Below are 15,864 nucleotides of genomic sequence, written 5' to 3'. Positions count from 1 at the left end.
TGCCAGATGCGGCATGTAGTGCTGCACAGCTGAAAGTTTCCCTATCCTCTAAGAGCTTGTAGGCTCTCATTTTACATCACACTTGGGTCTAATTTGGCCAACGTTGTTATCTGCACCTATAGGGATGAGGGTGCAAGTGGGCTGGGAAAACATGCCCAAGGCATCTATATTTCTCCTGTTCTGTACTCCACATGTGCTGCTTAAGAGGCCAGATCAGGAAGCCCCTTTGCTTGAATGGCCTTAACTTTAAAATGTCAAGTATTGGGCTATTCCCACATTGGTGTGCAGTCAAGCAAGCCTCAGGCTCAACGACCGTCTAGCCGGCATGAACTAAATCAGATCAATGGTCTTTAGTCAATGACTTCATCCAGAGTTAAACAAGTGGTGTAGAGAGGAAGACCCCACTATAAGTCATTAGTGTTAGCTGAGCCTCTCATTTTCTTTTTCTATTTTATCAGGGGGAATCTGGCTTAGCAGAAAGCACATCTGGCTCTCTTCTAGCATCTGCTTTCCTACTGCTGCCTCTAGGGTACTGAATGACACATCTATTTAAGAGCAAATATTTGATAGTAGATGACTCTTTAATCCAGGAGAAAGAGGCATAACAGCTGATTTTGGCTAGAAGTTGAAGCTAGATAAACTCAAATCAGGGGCAAAGGCAAATATTTTTAACAGTGAGGGTAACTAACCAGTGGAACAGCTGGACATGGTAGATCCTCCATCACTTGCTGTCCTTAAATCAAGAGTGGACATCTGTCTAAGAGACATGCTCTAGGTCAATTACAAGTCATTGGGTTTGTTGCAGGAATCATCAAATTACATGGCCAATACTATACAGGTCAACTTAGATTGTCATAATGATTCTTGCTAGCCCTACATCTATGAAAAGTGATTAATTTGCTCCATGAACAAGAACAGCAAATAAGGTTATATTGTACCCACATATTGTACATCACATGTTCAATTTAAATTATCTGGCTCTGAGTTTCACATAAGTTCTTGGCAGTGGGAAACTAGTCTGTATAGGAGTTCTGCAAAACTGTCACTCACTAAACAATAAATTGAACCAAACCTCTTTAGTGTAACAAATCCATTGTTTCAAAGCTAAGGCACAATCTACAGATTCCACTAACTTGATGCATGAAATTTTGCGATCCAGAATACACAAACAGTGACAAAACTTTCAGCTGTAACAGCTAGTATACCTGTGCTAGTCTTCTTGGTGACTTGGAGAGATTTTATGAAATACACCTTATAGCAGTTTTCAAGCAATTGCATCCCCCTTAAGATTTAACCATAGTTTGATAAATCACTTTGTAAGTAAATCCCTGAAGAGCAGGAGACCAAACACATTGCTAAAAGCCCTGTATAATAAGGAAGGTGTCAGAGAGCCGTACCTGCAGAGGCTAAACGTTAGCACAGGAATTTAAATTAACTCATTAAAATCAATTTACAAACTAGCTCATTAAAATGCTACACTGCGGATGTAGAAGTGGTGGATCTGTTATCCCACTTCCTTGAGGTAGTGACTAAAGGAACTGAGGCCAAAGAGACCGTGTTAAAGATTGCATCTTTCCACTCTCACTAAACTCATCCATTGTCCCCTTCTTCTTTAGCTCTATATTAAGGCAACTTTTTGCTTACTGAAGTAAGCTCTGCTATTCCTGAACTGCAACAGCTTGTACAATATCCATGGTCAGCACCCACAAAGGCCTGTATAATTAAATATCTCTTACAGCTGTAACTAATACAAATATGTGGAATATTCCCTCTTCCACTCATATGACATAGAACTGACAAATCTATCAGAGCATTGGTCCTTCTAGGTAGTATCTTCTCCCATCACAACAGCAAATACCAGCTGCTTACGTTAGTGGGTTTTGTTTCTTACATTTAAATCCTGGACAATCGCGTGGCTTTATTGATAGCTTTATTTAATAGAAAGATACTTTAGATTAACATTGTATTGTCTATAGAAAAAGAGACAGCACACAAGAATGAGTGAGTAATGGTGCCATTATACAGGCACATTCATTCTAGCTTTATAGAGCTATAATTGTAAGACTAAGAGGCCAATGATGAAAGAGGATTAAAACTGGCCCTGTTCTCACAGCTTTACAATAGGTTCTTATACCCCAAAGGCACAAAGTAAGCAAAACAGAAAATAAAAATACAAACAGCTTGCCATTTCAGCTATAAATCTTGCAACAAATATACAAACACCAAGTACAAAAGTAATAACAGTAACCAGGAAATGTTTAAGCTAACATTCCTCAACCCCCTAGCTACATCAAATAATGCAGTGGGGAAAGACGTTAAAAAGGCAAAGAGCATTTCCAAAGTTTTCTTAACACTTTTTAAAAATTATTATTTCTACAAAGTCAGAATAAATTATTCAAAATTTTAGTATCGAGGATTTAGGATATAGACCCCGAAGGGTAGAGCCATTCTGAAAGTTGCACGAGTTAGGACTTACGTTCTGTAGGTAGAGAAATTGGTCCCGGGGTAGTCAATTTTATTTTTTGTCAAGGTCCAAATTTCTTGGTCAAGGTAAAGGCAAGATCCAGACTCCAAAGAAAATAATAAGAAACCCAACAATAACCATAATAAGTAAGTACAAATATTTTGGGGTTCAATCAAAAGTGACTGGTGGTCCGGATTTGGCCCACGGCCCACCTATTGACTACCCCTGACTCTACAGGTTCAGCCCTACCACTTCTTGCTCTGTGAGTGGTCCTGTTGATGTCAAACCCTATGTCTCAGTGCAAAAGTTATCTTGATATATAAAAAAAAGGTTTTTTTGTTTTTTTTAAACACACACTGAAGACAAAGCCTAAGGCTTTGCCTCTGAAGAAGTGAGGTTCTTACCCACAAAAGCTTATGCTCCCAATACTTCTGTTAGTCTTAAAGGTGCCACAGGACCCTCTGTTGCTTTTTACAGATTCAGACTAACACGGCTACCCCTCTGATACCTAAGGCTCATGCAACTTTCTCTCCCTCTCCTCTTTTTTTGCTAACAGTGTAGCAGTCTATCAGGTTGCCTGCTGCAGAGGAGTGAGAGGAAGCACAGATGTGAGAATAAGCATCAGAATCAGGATTCTTTACCTTAGCCAGAAAATGTGAAAACTAGTGATTTTATGTTGGCTTTGCCTGATGATGAAATACAGCAGGAGGCTGGAATGAGTAAGTGGACTGAATTCAAATCCACTTCCAGGAGTTAAATTGAAGTGGATGGAATTACACCAGAGGTGATTTTGGCTCAGACCTCTCGCAGAAGCTGTAATTTGCCATTCAGTTGCACATATTACTGTCAAATCTATCTGCTTTGTGAGTAATGTTAGCAGATAATGATCTGGGCATGGAGGGGTTCTCGATAATTCTCCCTGCCCTGAAAGGCACAACAGGGACACACAATAACTCCCTTCTTATTGAAGGAATTATCATGTGATTGTGAAATCCAGCACACTGACTCTTGTCTTGATTTCCTTTTATTTAGCAGGAAGACATGGTGTTTTGAGATTCCAGGGTGATTCTTACACAACAGCAGAAATACCTGAATATCATCGGGGGACTATTAGTAACAGCTTGTAAGTCTTACTCTCCCCAACAGTTTAAGGCTGAACTGCAAGTTCTGATCAGCAGCAACTTTTAAAAATTCTCGGGTGATTCAGGTATTGACACCTGTCATATCTTCAAGGCACTGTCCAACAGCAACTTGTGTACTTTACTCCGTTGTAGGAAACAAGGCTATTACAACCAGATCCTAACATCACCTAGATGGTATTTGGTCCTGCCATGCGGGCAGGGGACTGGACTCGATGACCTCTCGAGGTCCCTTCCAGTCCTAGAATCTATGAATCTATGAATCATACTTTGATGTAATTCTTCTATTTCCTCTTGATTCTCCTTTTTAAAGGATCTGTTGTAAAGTATGGCAGTCGTCGTAGACAGACAAGTTGTAATCTCTATGGGGCAAAGACTGTGGATTTGTATGTGTTGTAAAGCATCTACGACATTGGTTTGTTTTCAATCAAGAGTGGTGTATTAATTTAGACTGTGGACAGTCTGAACAATCGTTGTGATAAAGAAAAACAAATATAGTCTGATTCTCCACTGCCTTGCACAGAGTGTGGGCATCATTCACCCCTGTGCCAAGTAAGTGAGAAGTTTTGCCAAACAATGCTAGTATTTTTATTTAGCGTGTGCATAGTCATCTAGCCAAGCGACTGGCATCTTCAGTGGCATGATGCAGTTCTTCTAAGCCACCTCTGACCCTAGTCAGCAGGCATTCCTCGACAATGTGCGGCATTGTCTGTGTTGTGCCACAGCTGCACAAAGGGCTGTCCCGAAGGCCCCAGTGATACTGGTTGGCTGCACAGAGACCTTGCCCGGTCTGGAACCTGTTCAACAGGGACCACTGGCGACGGGGCAGGTCAAAACCAAGCGGGCAAATTGTGGGGTTGGCGACAAGGGACTGGTTGGGGATTATAACAGATATCCATTCCTCTCACCAGAACATTTCCGCCCTAACATCCTGACATGGCAGATGAGACCATAATGGGTGACGTGACGGCAAACGTGCAGCTGGTGGTTTGAAAAGGTCATTGTGCAGCGGCAGGCTTGAGTTGGCATATACTTTCTCCAGTAACCTGCCAGTGGTAACCTCTTGTCTGATAGGAGGAGGAGCAATATTGCTCAGAACTGGAAGCCATGGGAGTGGAGTTGGTCACAGGGTGCCAGAGATGATACACATGGCGGCATGTAACTGCGCATGATGCCAGTGTATGATACTCACTTTGTAGCTGAGTAAATGACTCTTGAAGGTGCAAGGCGCTGGAGAATCAGGCCCATAATGTGTAGCTGCGTTGGTGTCCATTCCATGACTGAGACTTGGTCAGAGACAGATGAGTTTTAGCCTTTGTGAGAATGTTCACAGATGTAAAGTCCCATTTTTTGGAGGTACTGGATCTGTCACAGAGAGGGAGATGTGTCATTGCTGGTGGTGAAACAAATACACCTGATAGTTGTTGTTGTAGATGTAGTTGGGCACATTGATTTGAGTTTAATAAGAGTAGTTTCAAACAGTGTTGCCTCATTATTTACTGCTAATTCAGCTGGCAGCTGTCGTTTCCCCAATGCCCAGAGTCAATATCATGAAGCTGCGAGTCCTTTTGGAGGTTATCTTTACACTCCTTCCATTAGGGGATGCACTAAACTTTGGTTTCACATCGCTGAGAACTTGTGGTCGCAATGACCACTGCAGATTACGCTAAGGTGTAAATGCACTTCAGGCACAGTGCTGTCTTCAAAATCTATTATAACCTTTGGAAATAAATCAACTCTTCCAACGGTACAAATATGCACATGCATCGCCCACATCTACAAGACCAAAAAATGCACTGTCCACATTTGAGAAAGTCGTGAATACTGAGATGTGCCATCCAATTTGTTGTGTCCGGGGGTCAGGTTTGGAAACACATCCCACAGTTCTCCAAGTCACTGGATGTTTCTGCTGTGGTGGCAGGAGTTAAGTAGTTTGCGCTGAGATTTATACTGCCCTCATTCAGCTTCAGAGTCGACTTCCCATGTGGAAGAACCCCAGGGACTGCTCACACTTCTCAGAACCATTGTTTTGGTTTAGCAGCAGATTCCGATGGTCCATCAGGTCACATGCAGAAGGATTTCTTCATAATTATATGGGATACAAATTGTCCCCCCAGCTATTTAAAAAAGAGAGCAGCTGGGGCCCCAACAGAGAAGCATCAGTACAGAGTACCACCAGCTACTGTCTCAATTGACCAATATGACCCATAGAATTCCATTTGTTTTCTACATGTATTTACAGCTGCTCTCTCAAATGTCATGATGATTTTTTAAGGCAACAATCATGCTAGCAAATCAGCAATATATTTTAAATATTACTGCACAAACTAATTTAACAGTAACTGATTTTTCTAAAGTCACCAACTATGAATATCAACCCACAAGGCAATTATACCAAACATACACAATTATGAAAAACCTCAAGAAATCTTCATAGTGCTTTGAAATTCTCCATCAATAAGAGAGGCTCTGCTACACATTACTGGAACTTTCTCCGCTTGAATATTCACCAGTTGCACTGGGCAGTGTGAATTTCACGTACCTTCCCTTTTCCCAGCCGTTCCGAATGCGCCGCAGTCTTTGGTGGATACAGGGCAAATGGAAGAATATTTTCGCTAAGATCACAGTACATGGCACCAGTAGTGTGAGTGTGTAACTTGGCGGCAGATAGAATTTGTACTGGTTTTCATCAAAGGCCCTTGTCCATCCAAAGGTGAGGGTGTGTAGGGTGCTGACTACCAGGGCAATAAATCCAAGGGTGGACTACAAGGAAAAGAAACACGCTATTTACTGAGGTGCCACACTTCTCACAGTAGTAATACTTAGCGTAAATAAAGCCCTGAACACTTACATGGCACTTTGCTGAAGTAAGACATTCCCTGTCTGCAGGGCATAATAGCTAAGGATTCGAAATCTGTTCCCACTAAAGTCAATGGGGGATTTGCCATTGGCATCGCTGTGAGCAGGACTGGGCTCTAGCCAAGACAAGCATCTTCGACGCGCAGTATAACCATTAACGAACTCTCACCACTTCTGAATACGTGCTAGCCTCAAGTTAGTGGTGGGGAAACTGGCGTACAGAGGTTGAGTGAATAATTGAAACAGAAACAAGCTGGTGTAAATGATAACCTACAGTGGTTTCCCTGTCTCCACTCTGGGTTTGTGCAGGTCCCGCTGACAGCTGCAACTGGGGCAAATCCCAAGTGTATGCTGTGGTGAAAGCACGTATTCAATGGCTCGTTTTTAAGAGGCCTGCACAGCCAGCAGCTGCTGCAGGGCCACTTATTTAGGAGCCTAAACATGGACTTAGGCGCTTAACTTTAGCCCCCCAAAATCCTGATCAATGCTTCTTGTTAGTCATAGCCAAGAAACACTGCCTTCCAGAAGCCAAGTTGGGTGATTGAGGGGGGAGGAGGGCAGCAGGAATGATGGGGTGGAGTAAAGATCAAATCATCTTATTTGGAAAACAAAAATCAGCTGGAAATTGCTGCTTCTAAAATGTTGCCTCCTGGTTGTGATTGTTAGTCGACAGTTATACCAGATTTCTCAAAAGTAACCTGGTTAATAATGACAAACAGACCAACTGTACCTGTCCCGCAGTGTAATTAACTGGGCATTTAAAAGGATTGGGAAGTGGAGAAGAAAGAAGCTCTATGGGGTCTACTTCCCTATAAGTGGTATATAGTTAGCTACTTAAATGACCCACATCATTCTGAGCACCTTAGAGTCATTACTGGATTTCATTCTTACAACACCCTTATGATTTAGAGAAACATTATCCCCACATTACAGATGGGGAACTTATCCATGGTTCTACAGAAAGTCTGGGGTAGAGTTAGGACTCAAACATGTGTTTGCTGAATGCCAGTGCAGCACCTTATCCCCTAGACTAGAGCATCCTTCATACCAAACCCATCCTTCCTTCCTACTCAAAGTCTCATCAAATTCCTAAGCCTAAGCGATAACAAGCCCCCCCAACTAGATGAGGAGAGGTTCATCTTATTTGGAAAATTAAGAATGATAACTAGCCGGAATGTGCCCTGATTGCAGTTGAAAGATACAGTGCTCCTAACAGCAGCAATCGAGTCATCATGGCTCATACATCATTTATTGGTTGTTAGCTCTCACCGGCAGCCAAAAATCCCTGGGTGAAAAGTGGCAGGAAATACCAGCTTATGACTAATCTTTCAGAGAAAAGATTTAAAATGGGGAGGGGAAAAAATGTACAAAGTGAAGCAATACCATTCTGCATTAGGCAAGGTGTTCTTTTGGAGAGTTAATCCAAAAGGGTTTTCACATAACTTATGGCACTTGAGGCTGAAGTTAATTATTTTTTTCCCTTTAGTTTCTTTTTAAACAACTGCTGGTAGAAGTGAAGCAGAAGCAAAAGTTAGGACAAAGCATCACAGTGGATCAGTTAGTATTAAATGAAAAAAAGCCTACCTTTAAATGACGTTAATTTTGTGACCTGAAACAAAACACTAATAGGCAAGGAATTCCTAGATAAGGCTATAACTCCGTCCAGAGTCAGAGTAGAAGTTCCTTAGAATGCAACAGTGGGCTAATTCATTAGTTCTACAAATGAGCATCTAGATAATAACATGATGTTTGAGCCTGATCCGACTTCCACAGCAATCAATGGGCCTCTTTGACTATAATGGGAGTTGTATTGGGCCTGCTGTCCTCCTGCAATGTGTGTGTGTTGTGTGCTACTGCCCTCCACTGGCTAAAGTGTCAGTATGTGGGATCAGCACTGCCTCGTGGCTAAAACATGCACATCAGCTGAGACACCAAGTCATTCTAGGGCAGTGGTTCCCAAACTGGGGTTCGTGAACCCCTGGGGGTTCGCGAAATGTTACAGGGGGTTCTTGGGGGAAAAAATCCCTAATGGCGGACAGAGCTGTCCCTAGGAACCCCGGGCAGCACGGGGCCAGCAGCCCGGAGCCCCTGAGCTTTCAAGAGCTAAGCAGATCAAAGCAAGCCTATCTATCACACTGAGGAGATTTAAACTTCAAGACTCCTTATAAGAAATGGAAAGGGAGGTGGATATTTTTTGCTGATTTTATAATTAAATAGGCAGCTAGTATTGTTTTTTAAATTATTATGAAGAACAAGTTTAAGCTTTGTTGTAACGTGCGTTGTTTGTCTGGACTGCTCAAGACCTGAATGCTTATGGAAGGAGGAACTCTTTGAGTTGGCTTCTTAAATACCTTTATGCTGTTTCACATCTGATACTCCTTGATGAAACATAGGAGCCTGGTCTTATAACAGGCTTATTCAAAGTGATACAAGCTACGAAAGTGAGATCTTGGAAGAGTGTTGCCGTTTTCATAATGTAATAAAAATACTGTAATGATAAAGAATAATTAATAATAGTGTGGAATAAGCATGTGATAAAAATAAATGTTATATTTCCAAGATCACTGCTTTTATAATTTATACTCAGATAAAGGAGAAAATCCCTGGAAATATTCATTTTTAGAAGGGGGTTTGCGAAACTTGACAGTTTAGTGAAAGGGGTTCACAGGTTGTTAAAGTTTGGGAACCACTGTTCTAGGGTACATCTACACAGCAACAAAAGACCTGCGGCAGTGAGTCTTAGAGCCCGAGTCAACTGACCTGGGCTTGCAGGGCTCTTGCTGCAGGGCTAAATAGAGCAGTGTAGACATTTAGGCTTGGGCTGGAGCCTGGGCTCTGAAACCCGGCAAGCGAGAGTGTCTCGGAGCCCGGGCTCCAGCCTGAGCCCTAATGTCTCCACGGCTATTTTTAGCCCCACAGTGCAAGACCGAGTCATTTAACCCCAGCTCTGAGACTTGCTGCCATGTTCGTTTGTTTTGCTGTGCAGACGTATCCCTAGAGGCTGCTAAATGAATGCACAAGGTTGAAAGTCTCACAGGTTACTGGCCTAATAGGATGAAGAAGCTGTCAAGCATCCTGAAAACACTAGTACTAGTTTGCCAGCGTTTCTAGCCCTGATACAATATTGGATCTTGAAGTCATGTAATTCTTGCTCTCTTTCTCAGTTCAGTTTCTAGCTAAGAAACTATCTGATTAGCAATACAGTTTTTTATGCTGATTCCATATGGGTTTACTGCCCACGTAGGATTCCATTAAAACAGCATATGTTGAAGTACTCTAAAAAGTGCTATGTAAAAATAGTACCTCCTTACTCAATCAATCAGCTTCCCACGTGTCTTCTATTGTAGATAGGTTCTTATACCACCCTCATATCCATGGTACCTGGAGCCTCCCAGTAATGAGGCATCAATGACCATGGCTAACACCTGTCCCATATGCCTTGTTTAGACTTGTCTGTACGCTGCAGTGTTCAGAGTGATCTTTTGCTTCCTGGCAAGTCTACTACTTTTACTCCCGTTAGCACTGCAGAGTCAATAGAGGAAGGGGCAGTGAGGTGGATTCCACTCTGGCTCTCTCATCAGCAACAAAACGGTTAAAGAACTTCTGAGAGCAGAGTCTTGATTTCTGGTGATGCATGAGCCAGAAAGAAGCCAGGTCACACTGACGTTCAGATTCCAGGAGGGGTCTGCAGGGCTAGAAGTTAATAGGCAAAGACATCCCCCCCTCCTCCACACACACCCCTTTTTCAATCTGGAAGTCATTCCATGATGACAAAAATGGAAGCCCTGTGTGCCATTTGAGTCACAGTTTTAAAACTGAAACACCCTGGGGAAAACAAAACATAAGGGAAGATGAAACATTTCTCCATTTAAGTCAAGTTACGCACATGTACCATTGTGAAAATAAAATGCAACGTCTATATCATGTATAGTTCCTGTTAATCTTAAATATTGAGATATGCAGGGACTACTGAAAAATTGAACATTTAAAATAGTAAATCCTCTGGGTTTGTGCAGCAGCACAGGTGTGGTGTTGCTACTTTAAGGTTGCACATGCAAGCAAGTTTTTGGCCAGTTAAGCACCAAAAGCATATTTTAATAGAGTAGAGAGATCAAACACTACAAATATATGATGCTCACACTACTGAATGAGGCCTGAAATGATCCAGATGAGAATTGGATAAAAATAATGCCTGGATTTATATTTTTAAAAATTGCTGATGGATAGAACTCTCAAAAGACTCTCGGCCAATTTTATTTGCCTCAAGGCAGGCAAATAAAGAGCATTGAACTTGAAATTTCATTTTAAATACATCACTGATGAGGCCAAGATGGGAGCAAAGCTTTGATACTGATAGATGCTCAATTTGCACCTTTTCAAATCTTTCAGTCTTTTCAAACATTTTGTACAGCATTTTGAATATGAAGAACTATGTAAATCTCAAGTTTATTATAACTCCTAAACACTTTGGATAAAGTGTTCTGCACTGTACAATGCACAGTACAGTGATTGCTTCAAAGGGACAGTGAACAAGAATATATTATATTCCACCATGCATTCATTTAGCAGGAAAAAATAAACATCTGCACATGCACTTTCACTGCTAACGTGCAAGGATAATAAATGCATCTATTACTGTTGTGTTAGTTTCTCCAGCTATCAGGAAATGCATTGCCAATTTGCTTAAACACTAATAATCCAAAAATTCCTCATTGGAAAATCTAGAAATTAGCATTTCAAAAAAGTTTAAACTTGCTTCTCCAACAAGATATGTCCACAGGAAGTCTCAATACCTTCATTGCCTTTTCTGCATTCTAATCAGCTGGGTAGCTTGTATTGCAAAGTCGTATTGTTATCCTGCACTTACAGAAATAGGTGTAAGTGTAGAGTTACCATATTTGAACTTTCAAAAAAGAGGACACTCCATGGGGGGGTAGCCCCATCCCCTATCTACTCCCTCCCACTTCCCGCCCCCTGACTGCCCCCCACAGAACCCCCAACCCATCCAACACCCCTGCTCCTTGTCTCCTGATCACCCCCTCTGGGACCCCTGCCCCGAAGCGCCCCCCGGGACCCCACCCCCTATCTAAGCCTCCCTTCTCCTTGTCCCTGACTGCCCCCTCCTGAGTAAGTGAGCCAGGATTTCCATACACTAAGCCAGCCAATCATAATGCAGGGGAGCCAGGAGCTATTTTGGAACAGGGAGTCATTTATTTGTTTGATACCAACGCTAACACATTGTTAGAATGAATTGAGAATGGTTGCCAAAGGGCCTGTACTATGCTCTTATTAAATGCACTAGTAAGAGACAGCTGTGCTGGCTTCCCGGACCGTGTGTGCATGGTATGTCTACACTGCGATAACAAACATGAGGCACCAAGTCTCAGAGCCTGGGTCAGCTGACAGGGGCTGCAGGGCTAAAAATAGCATTGTAGACATTATGACTCAGGCTGGAGCCTGGCCTTTGAGTAGGGTGACCAAGTGTCCAGTTTTCGACCAGAACACCTGGTCGAAAAGGGAGCCTGACAGTGCTGACTGGGCCTTTAACTGTCCGGTTGGCAGCACTGCGCAGGAGGGCTGGCAGGCTCCTGCTAGCCTCTGCGCCACGCAGCTCCTGGGAAGCAGCTGGCATGTTCCCCCCTGGCTCTTACGTCTAGGGGCACCCAGAGGGCTCCTCCTGCTGCCCCTGCCCCAAGCGCCGCCTCCACAGCCCCCATTGGCTGGGAACCGTGGCCAATGGGAGCTGCAGGGGCAGGGTCTGCAGACCGGGCAGCGTGCAGAGCCGCCTGGCCGCACCTTCGTGTAGGAGCCGGAGGGGGGACATGCTGCTGTTTCCAGGAGCTGCTTGAGGAAAGCGCCGCTTGGAGCCTGCACTCCCGCCCCCATCCCAGGCCCCAACCCCCTGCCCCAGCCCTGATCCCCCTCCCACCCTCCAAAGCCCTTGGTCCCAGCCTGGAGCACCCTCCCAAACCCCTCATCCCCAGCCCCACCCCAGAGCCCTCACCCCCTCCCGCACCCCAGCCCCCCTGAGCCAGCCAGGTGAAAATGAGCAAGCGAGTGAGGGTGGGGAGAGCGAGCGACAGAGGGAGCGGGGATGGAGTGGGTAGGGTCTCTGAGAAGGGGTGGGGCATGGGCAGGACCTCAGAGGAGAGGCGGGGCAGGGGGCAGGGCAAGGGTGTTTGGTTTTGTGCGAGTAGAAAGTTGGCGACCCTGTAATTTTATATGTCTGCAGTCTGAGTCCCAGGGAGCTGAGCCAGGCCAGCCGTAGATGTGCTGTCGGTCTTTTGCTGCAGTGTAGACATAGTCAGAGACATACCACCACGGTGGAGGGGAGCAGGCATGCAGCGTGGTTCACGACTCTGGAAGGAGGAAGGTCTGACCAAGGGCAATGTTTTCAAAAGTGAAAGTGGGAGCCCAAGTCCCATTTTCAGAAGTAATTTAGGCACTTAGGAGGCTCACTCTCATTGCACGTGAATGGGACTGAGGCTCCTGAGTCTTTAATGACAGTGGTTCCTCAGCACCTTTGAAAATTGTATCCTTAGACTCCTCAGTCCCGTCTGAAAATGGGGCTTGAGGGCTTCTGAAAATTCTACCCTGGAGCTCTGCACCTAGGAAAAGTGCCACTGGCTCATTTATATTAGAGCGGAGCAGCCCAGACCTTTTGAAATCTGTCTACTCAGTAGTCAGGATATTTATTTTATGCTTATTCTGTTTTATTTAAGTTCTTCCACTGAGCCCATCACTTTCCTGAGGCCATCAAAGCCAGACCCTTCTGGCTATTTAAAAAGGAATCCCATAGCTACTGGGGGTTTGCAATGGAGAGACTCCTGTATGTTGATGATCCACCTATGTGACAACCCACAATGAAATGCAGATCAAAGGAGTGAACTGACCTGTTCTGCTCCCGTTCTGATGAGAGGCAGTGTGGTCTAATGAACACAGCCCTGCAAGAGGAATTCCCCCTCAAAGCCTGGCTGTATCACTGACTCATGGGGTAGCTCTGGGTAAGTCACAGTCTTGCTGCCTGCCTTAACCCACTTGTACAATCAGGATTATGCTTGCTTGCTTCACGACATTGCGGCTGTGAGGCTCAATTAGTGTTCGTTAAAGCGCTATGTGAGGGCCAAGCATTAGTAATAGAAATGCTACGTTATTCCCTTATGTGCTTCCAGTGTGTTCATCTCCATGGGCTCAAGGTGCCATTACACAGATTACATAAGAACATAAGAACGGCCATACTGGGTCAGACCAAAGGTCCATCTAGCCCAGTATCCTGTCTTCCGACTGTGGCCAATGCCAGGTGCCCTAGAGGGAATGAACAGAACAGGTAATCATCAAGTGATCCATCCCCCTTCGCCCATTCCCAGCTTCTGGCAAACAGAGGCTAGGGACACCATCCCTGCCTCCATTGATGGACCTATCCTCCATGAATTTATCTCATTCTTTTTTTAACCCTGTTATAGTCTTGGCCTTCACAACATCCTCTGGCAAGGAGTTCCACAGGTTGACTGTGCGTTGTGTGAAAAAAGATTTCCTTTTGTTTGTTTTAATGTACCATCAGCAATTCTCCAAGCAAAGGACTCAAATCTCAACTCCTCCTTCTATTTTTAAGATGCTGACATTGCAGTTAACTCCTCCATGCCGGCAGGACTCAAGTTAGCTGTTTATTAGGCATTTTGCAGGAGCACTTAACATTAGGGAATCCTGACTTATATCTAAGCCCCTTTACTTTCATAAAGCCCTCTATGTATTTGTCACTATAGCTATTAGGATGGATAATATTAGGCAAAAGTCCCTTAGTTAAGACTTTAGTTAACATTGCCAGCCTATGCCCCCAGCACACTACCTCTGCTGAATGCCTTTAACGATCCGTCTTTTAGAAGCACAATCACGGATCGCTGCTTGCAGCAATCATAATCGCTTGCATTTCTATAGTGCCTTTCATCCTGACGTGTCCCAATGCTCTTTGCAAGCTCTACACCGCACGATCATCACATTATGCATGACTGAAACGCAGCCATCTCTGTGGGAGAACAAGCCAACCGGAGGGAACGTTTCTACCCTGGCAGGGAGAGGGACTAAAATGACCTAAAAGGCATTTTGCATTTCTAACTACTATGAGAGCTTTTTAACAGGGCAGCATTATGCAAGGGTGCAGGCTGGGAAGGGAAGGGGAATCCAACTGAACAGGCAGGAGGGATTTTAGGCAGGCAAAGCCTTTGCTGGAATGTTGCCAGGAAATCAGAGTTAACCCCTCTAAAGTGGCAAAGGAAAAACCAAAGGGAGAAAGTTTCAGACAAGGCATTAAATGAGTAGCAGAGTCGCTCATGCGCACAAAGCCTGCCGTTAATCAGCATGCAGCTCACTAACAGACGTTACAGGATTGCACAGGGACAAGAAGAAACCCGACGCCTTTCAAAATAAAGGCTAGATCCTCCAGCCCTCTCTGCGAGAGACCAAAGCCCCAAACAGAGTGGAAATGTTTCCCCAGGCTGGCGTGCAGGATGGCCATGCAGGCAAGACTCCACATCATCCCCTATGGGCCACAGAAAGCACTCACTGGGCAGGAGTGCGATGGGACTGTGCATGACTCCACTGGCCCAAAACGTCATGTGGTGGGCGGAGCAGCAGACTCTGCCCCAGTTCTTCTCTCCACAGCCCGCTGTAGCAGCAGCCCGCTGGCACTGCTGGCTGCAGTGAAGAGTCCATTTCCCAGCCCCCCACGCTCAGTTCCTGCAGACAGGGGAGCAGGCTGCGTGCTCCGTTGGCGGATTTGGCTCTAATCCTGCCTTTAACCTCTGGAAAAGGCAAATATTGACTTTACCTGAATGAAACTGAATTCCCTCCAGTTGAGAGAGTTTGCGATGGAGGGAAGTGAAGTTATGGCAAGTAATGACAGTAGGCCTAGGGCCATTATTCCAAAAGAGACGTAAATCTCCATTCTCCAGACCTCCTCCTCTATCCAGGCATCAGTCTTCTTCTCCATGACCTAGTACAACAATGAAGATTAAGCAGCTTTTTCTACAGGAAGTGGTTAGTGCCAGAGATCATTATTTGACTGACTGATTCATTGAAAGCAGTCATCTTGGCTAAATGTTTGATTCTCATTAAATTAGACTAGTACATTTAATGAGCTGGCTAGCGTAACCGCAGCACTGCCTTCTCATGGATGGAATCAGAACTGCTTAACAGCATGTGTCATAGACCTCTCTACTGCGAGCAGAGAATCTCCTTTAGCTTTGAGTTTTTGAAGCAGTAGGAGTAGAGATCTAACCTCGTGGTCATTCAGCCACATAACAGATACAGGACAAGCAGGGGAAGCTCCCCCACTCTGCCCTACCAACATGCCTCGTCTGGAGGAACTTTATTTGGCAGGAACGGGATAGGTTAGCCTTCATGATC

The 15,864-nt window shown here is 44.4% G+C and overlaps 1 protein-coding gene across 7 annotated transcripts in view; it reads right to left on the bottom strand.

Moving 5' to 3' along the window:
• The window catches only part of STEAP3 (STEAP3 metalloreductase), a 42,561-nt gene that overhangs the window by 5,381 nt on the left and 21,316 nt on the right, over positions 1 to 15,864 (bottom strand). For 3 of the 7 annotated variants that reach the window (XM_054044034.1, XM_054044036.1, XM_054044035.1), the window contains exons 4-5: positions 15,287 to 15,451; positions 1,914 to 6,366 (exon numbers count right to left, since the gene is read on the bottom strand). In XM_054044034.1, the coding sequence (XP_053900009.1) occupies positions 6,076 to 6,366; positions 15,287 to 15,451 (456 nt within the window). In that variant the 3' untranslated portion in view covers positions 1,914 to 6,075. The other 4 variants (XM_054044038.1, XM_054044039.1, XM_054044040.1 and 1 more) reach the window with 4 other exon arrangements.

The sequence above is a fragment of the Malaclemys terrapin genome, chromosome 11 (assembly GCF_027887155.1).
Source record: "Malaclemys terrapin pileata isolate rMalTer1 chromosome 11, rMalTer1.hap1, whole genome shotgun sequence".
In the NCBI taxonomy this organism is placed as follows: Eukaryota; Metazoa; Chordata; order Testudines; family Emydidae; genus Malaclemys; species Malaclemys terrapin.
This window is presented reverse-complemented; position numbering and strand designations above follow the sequence as displayed.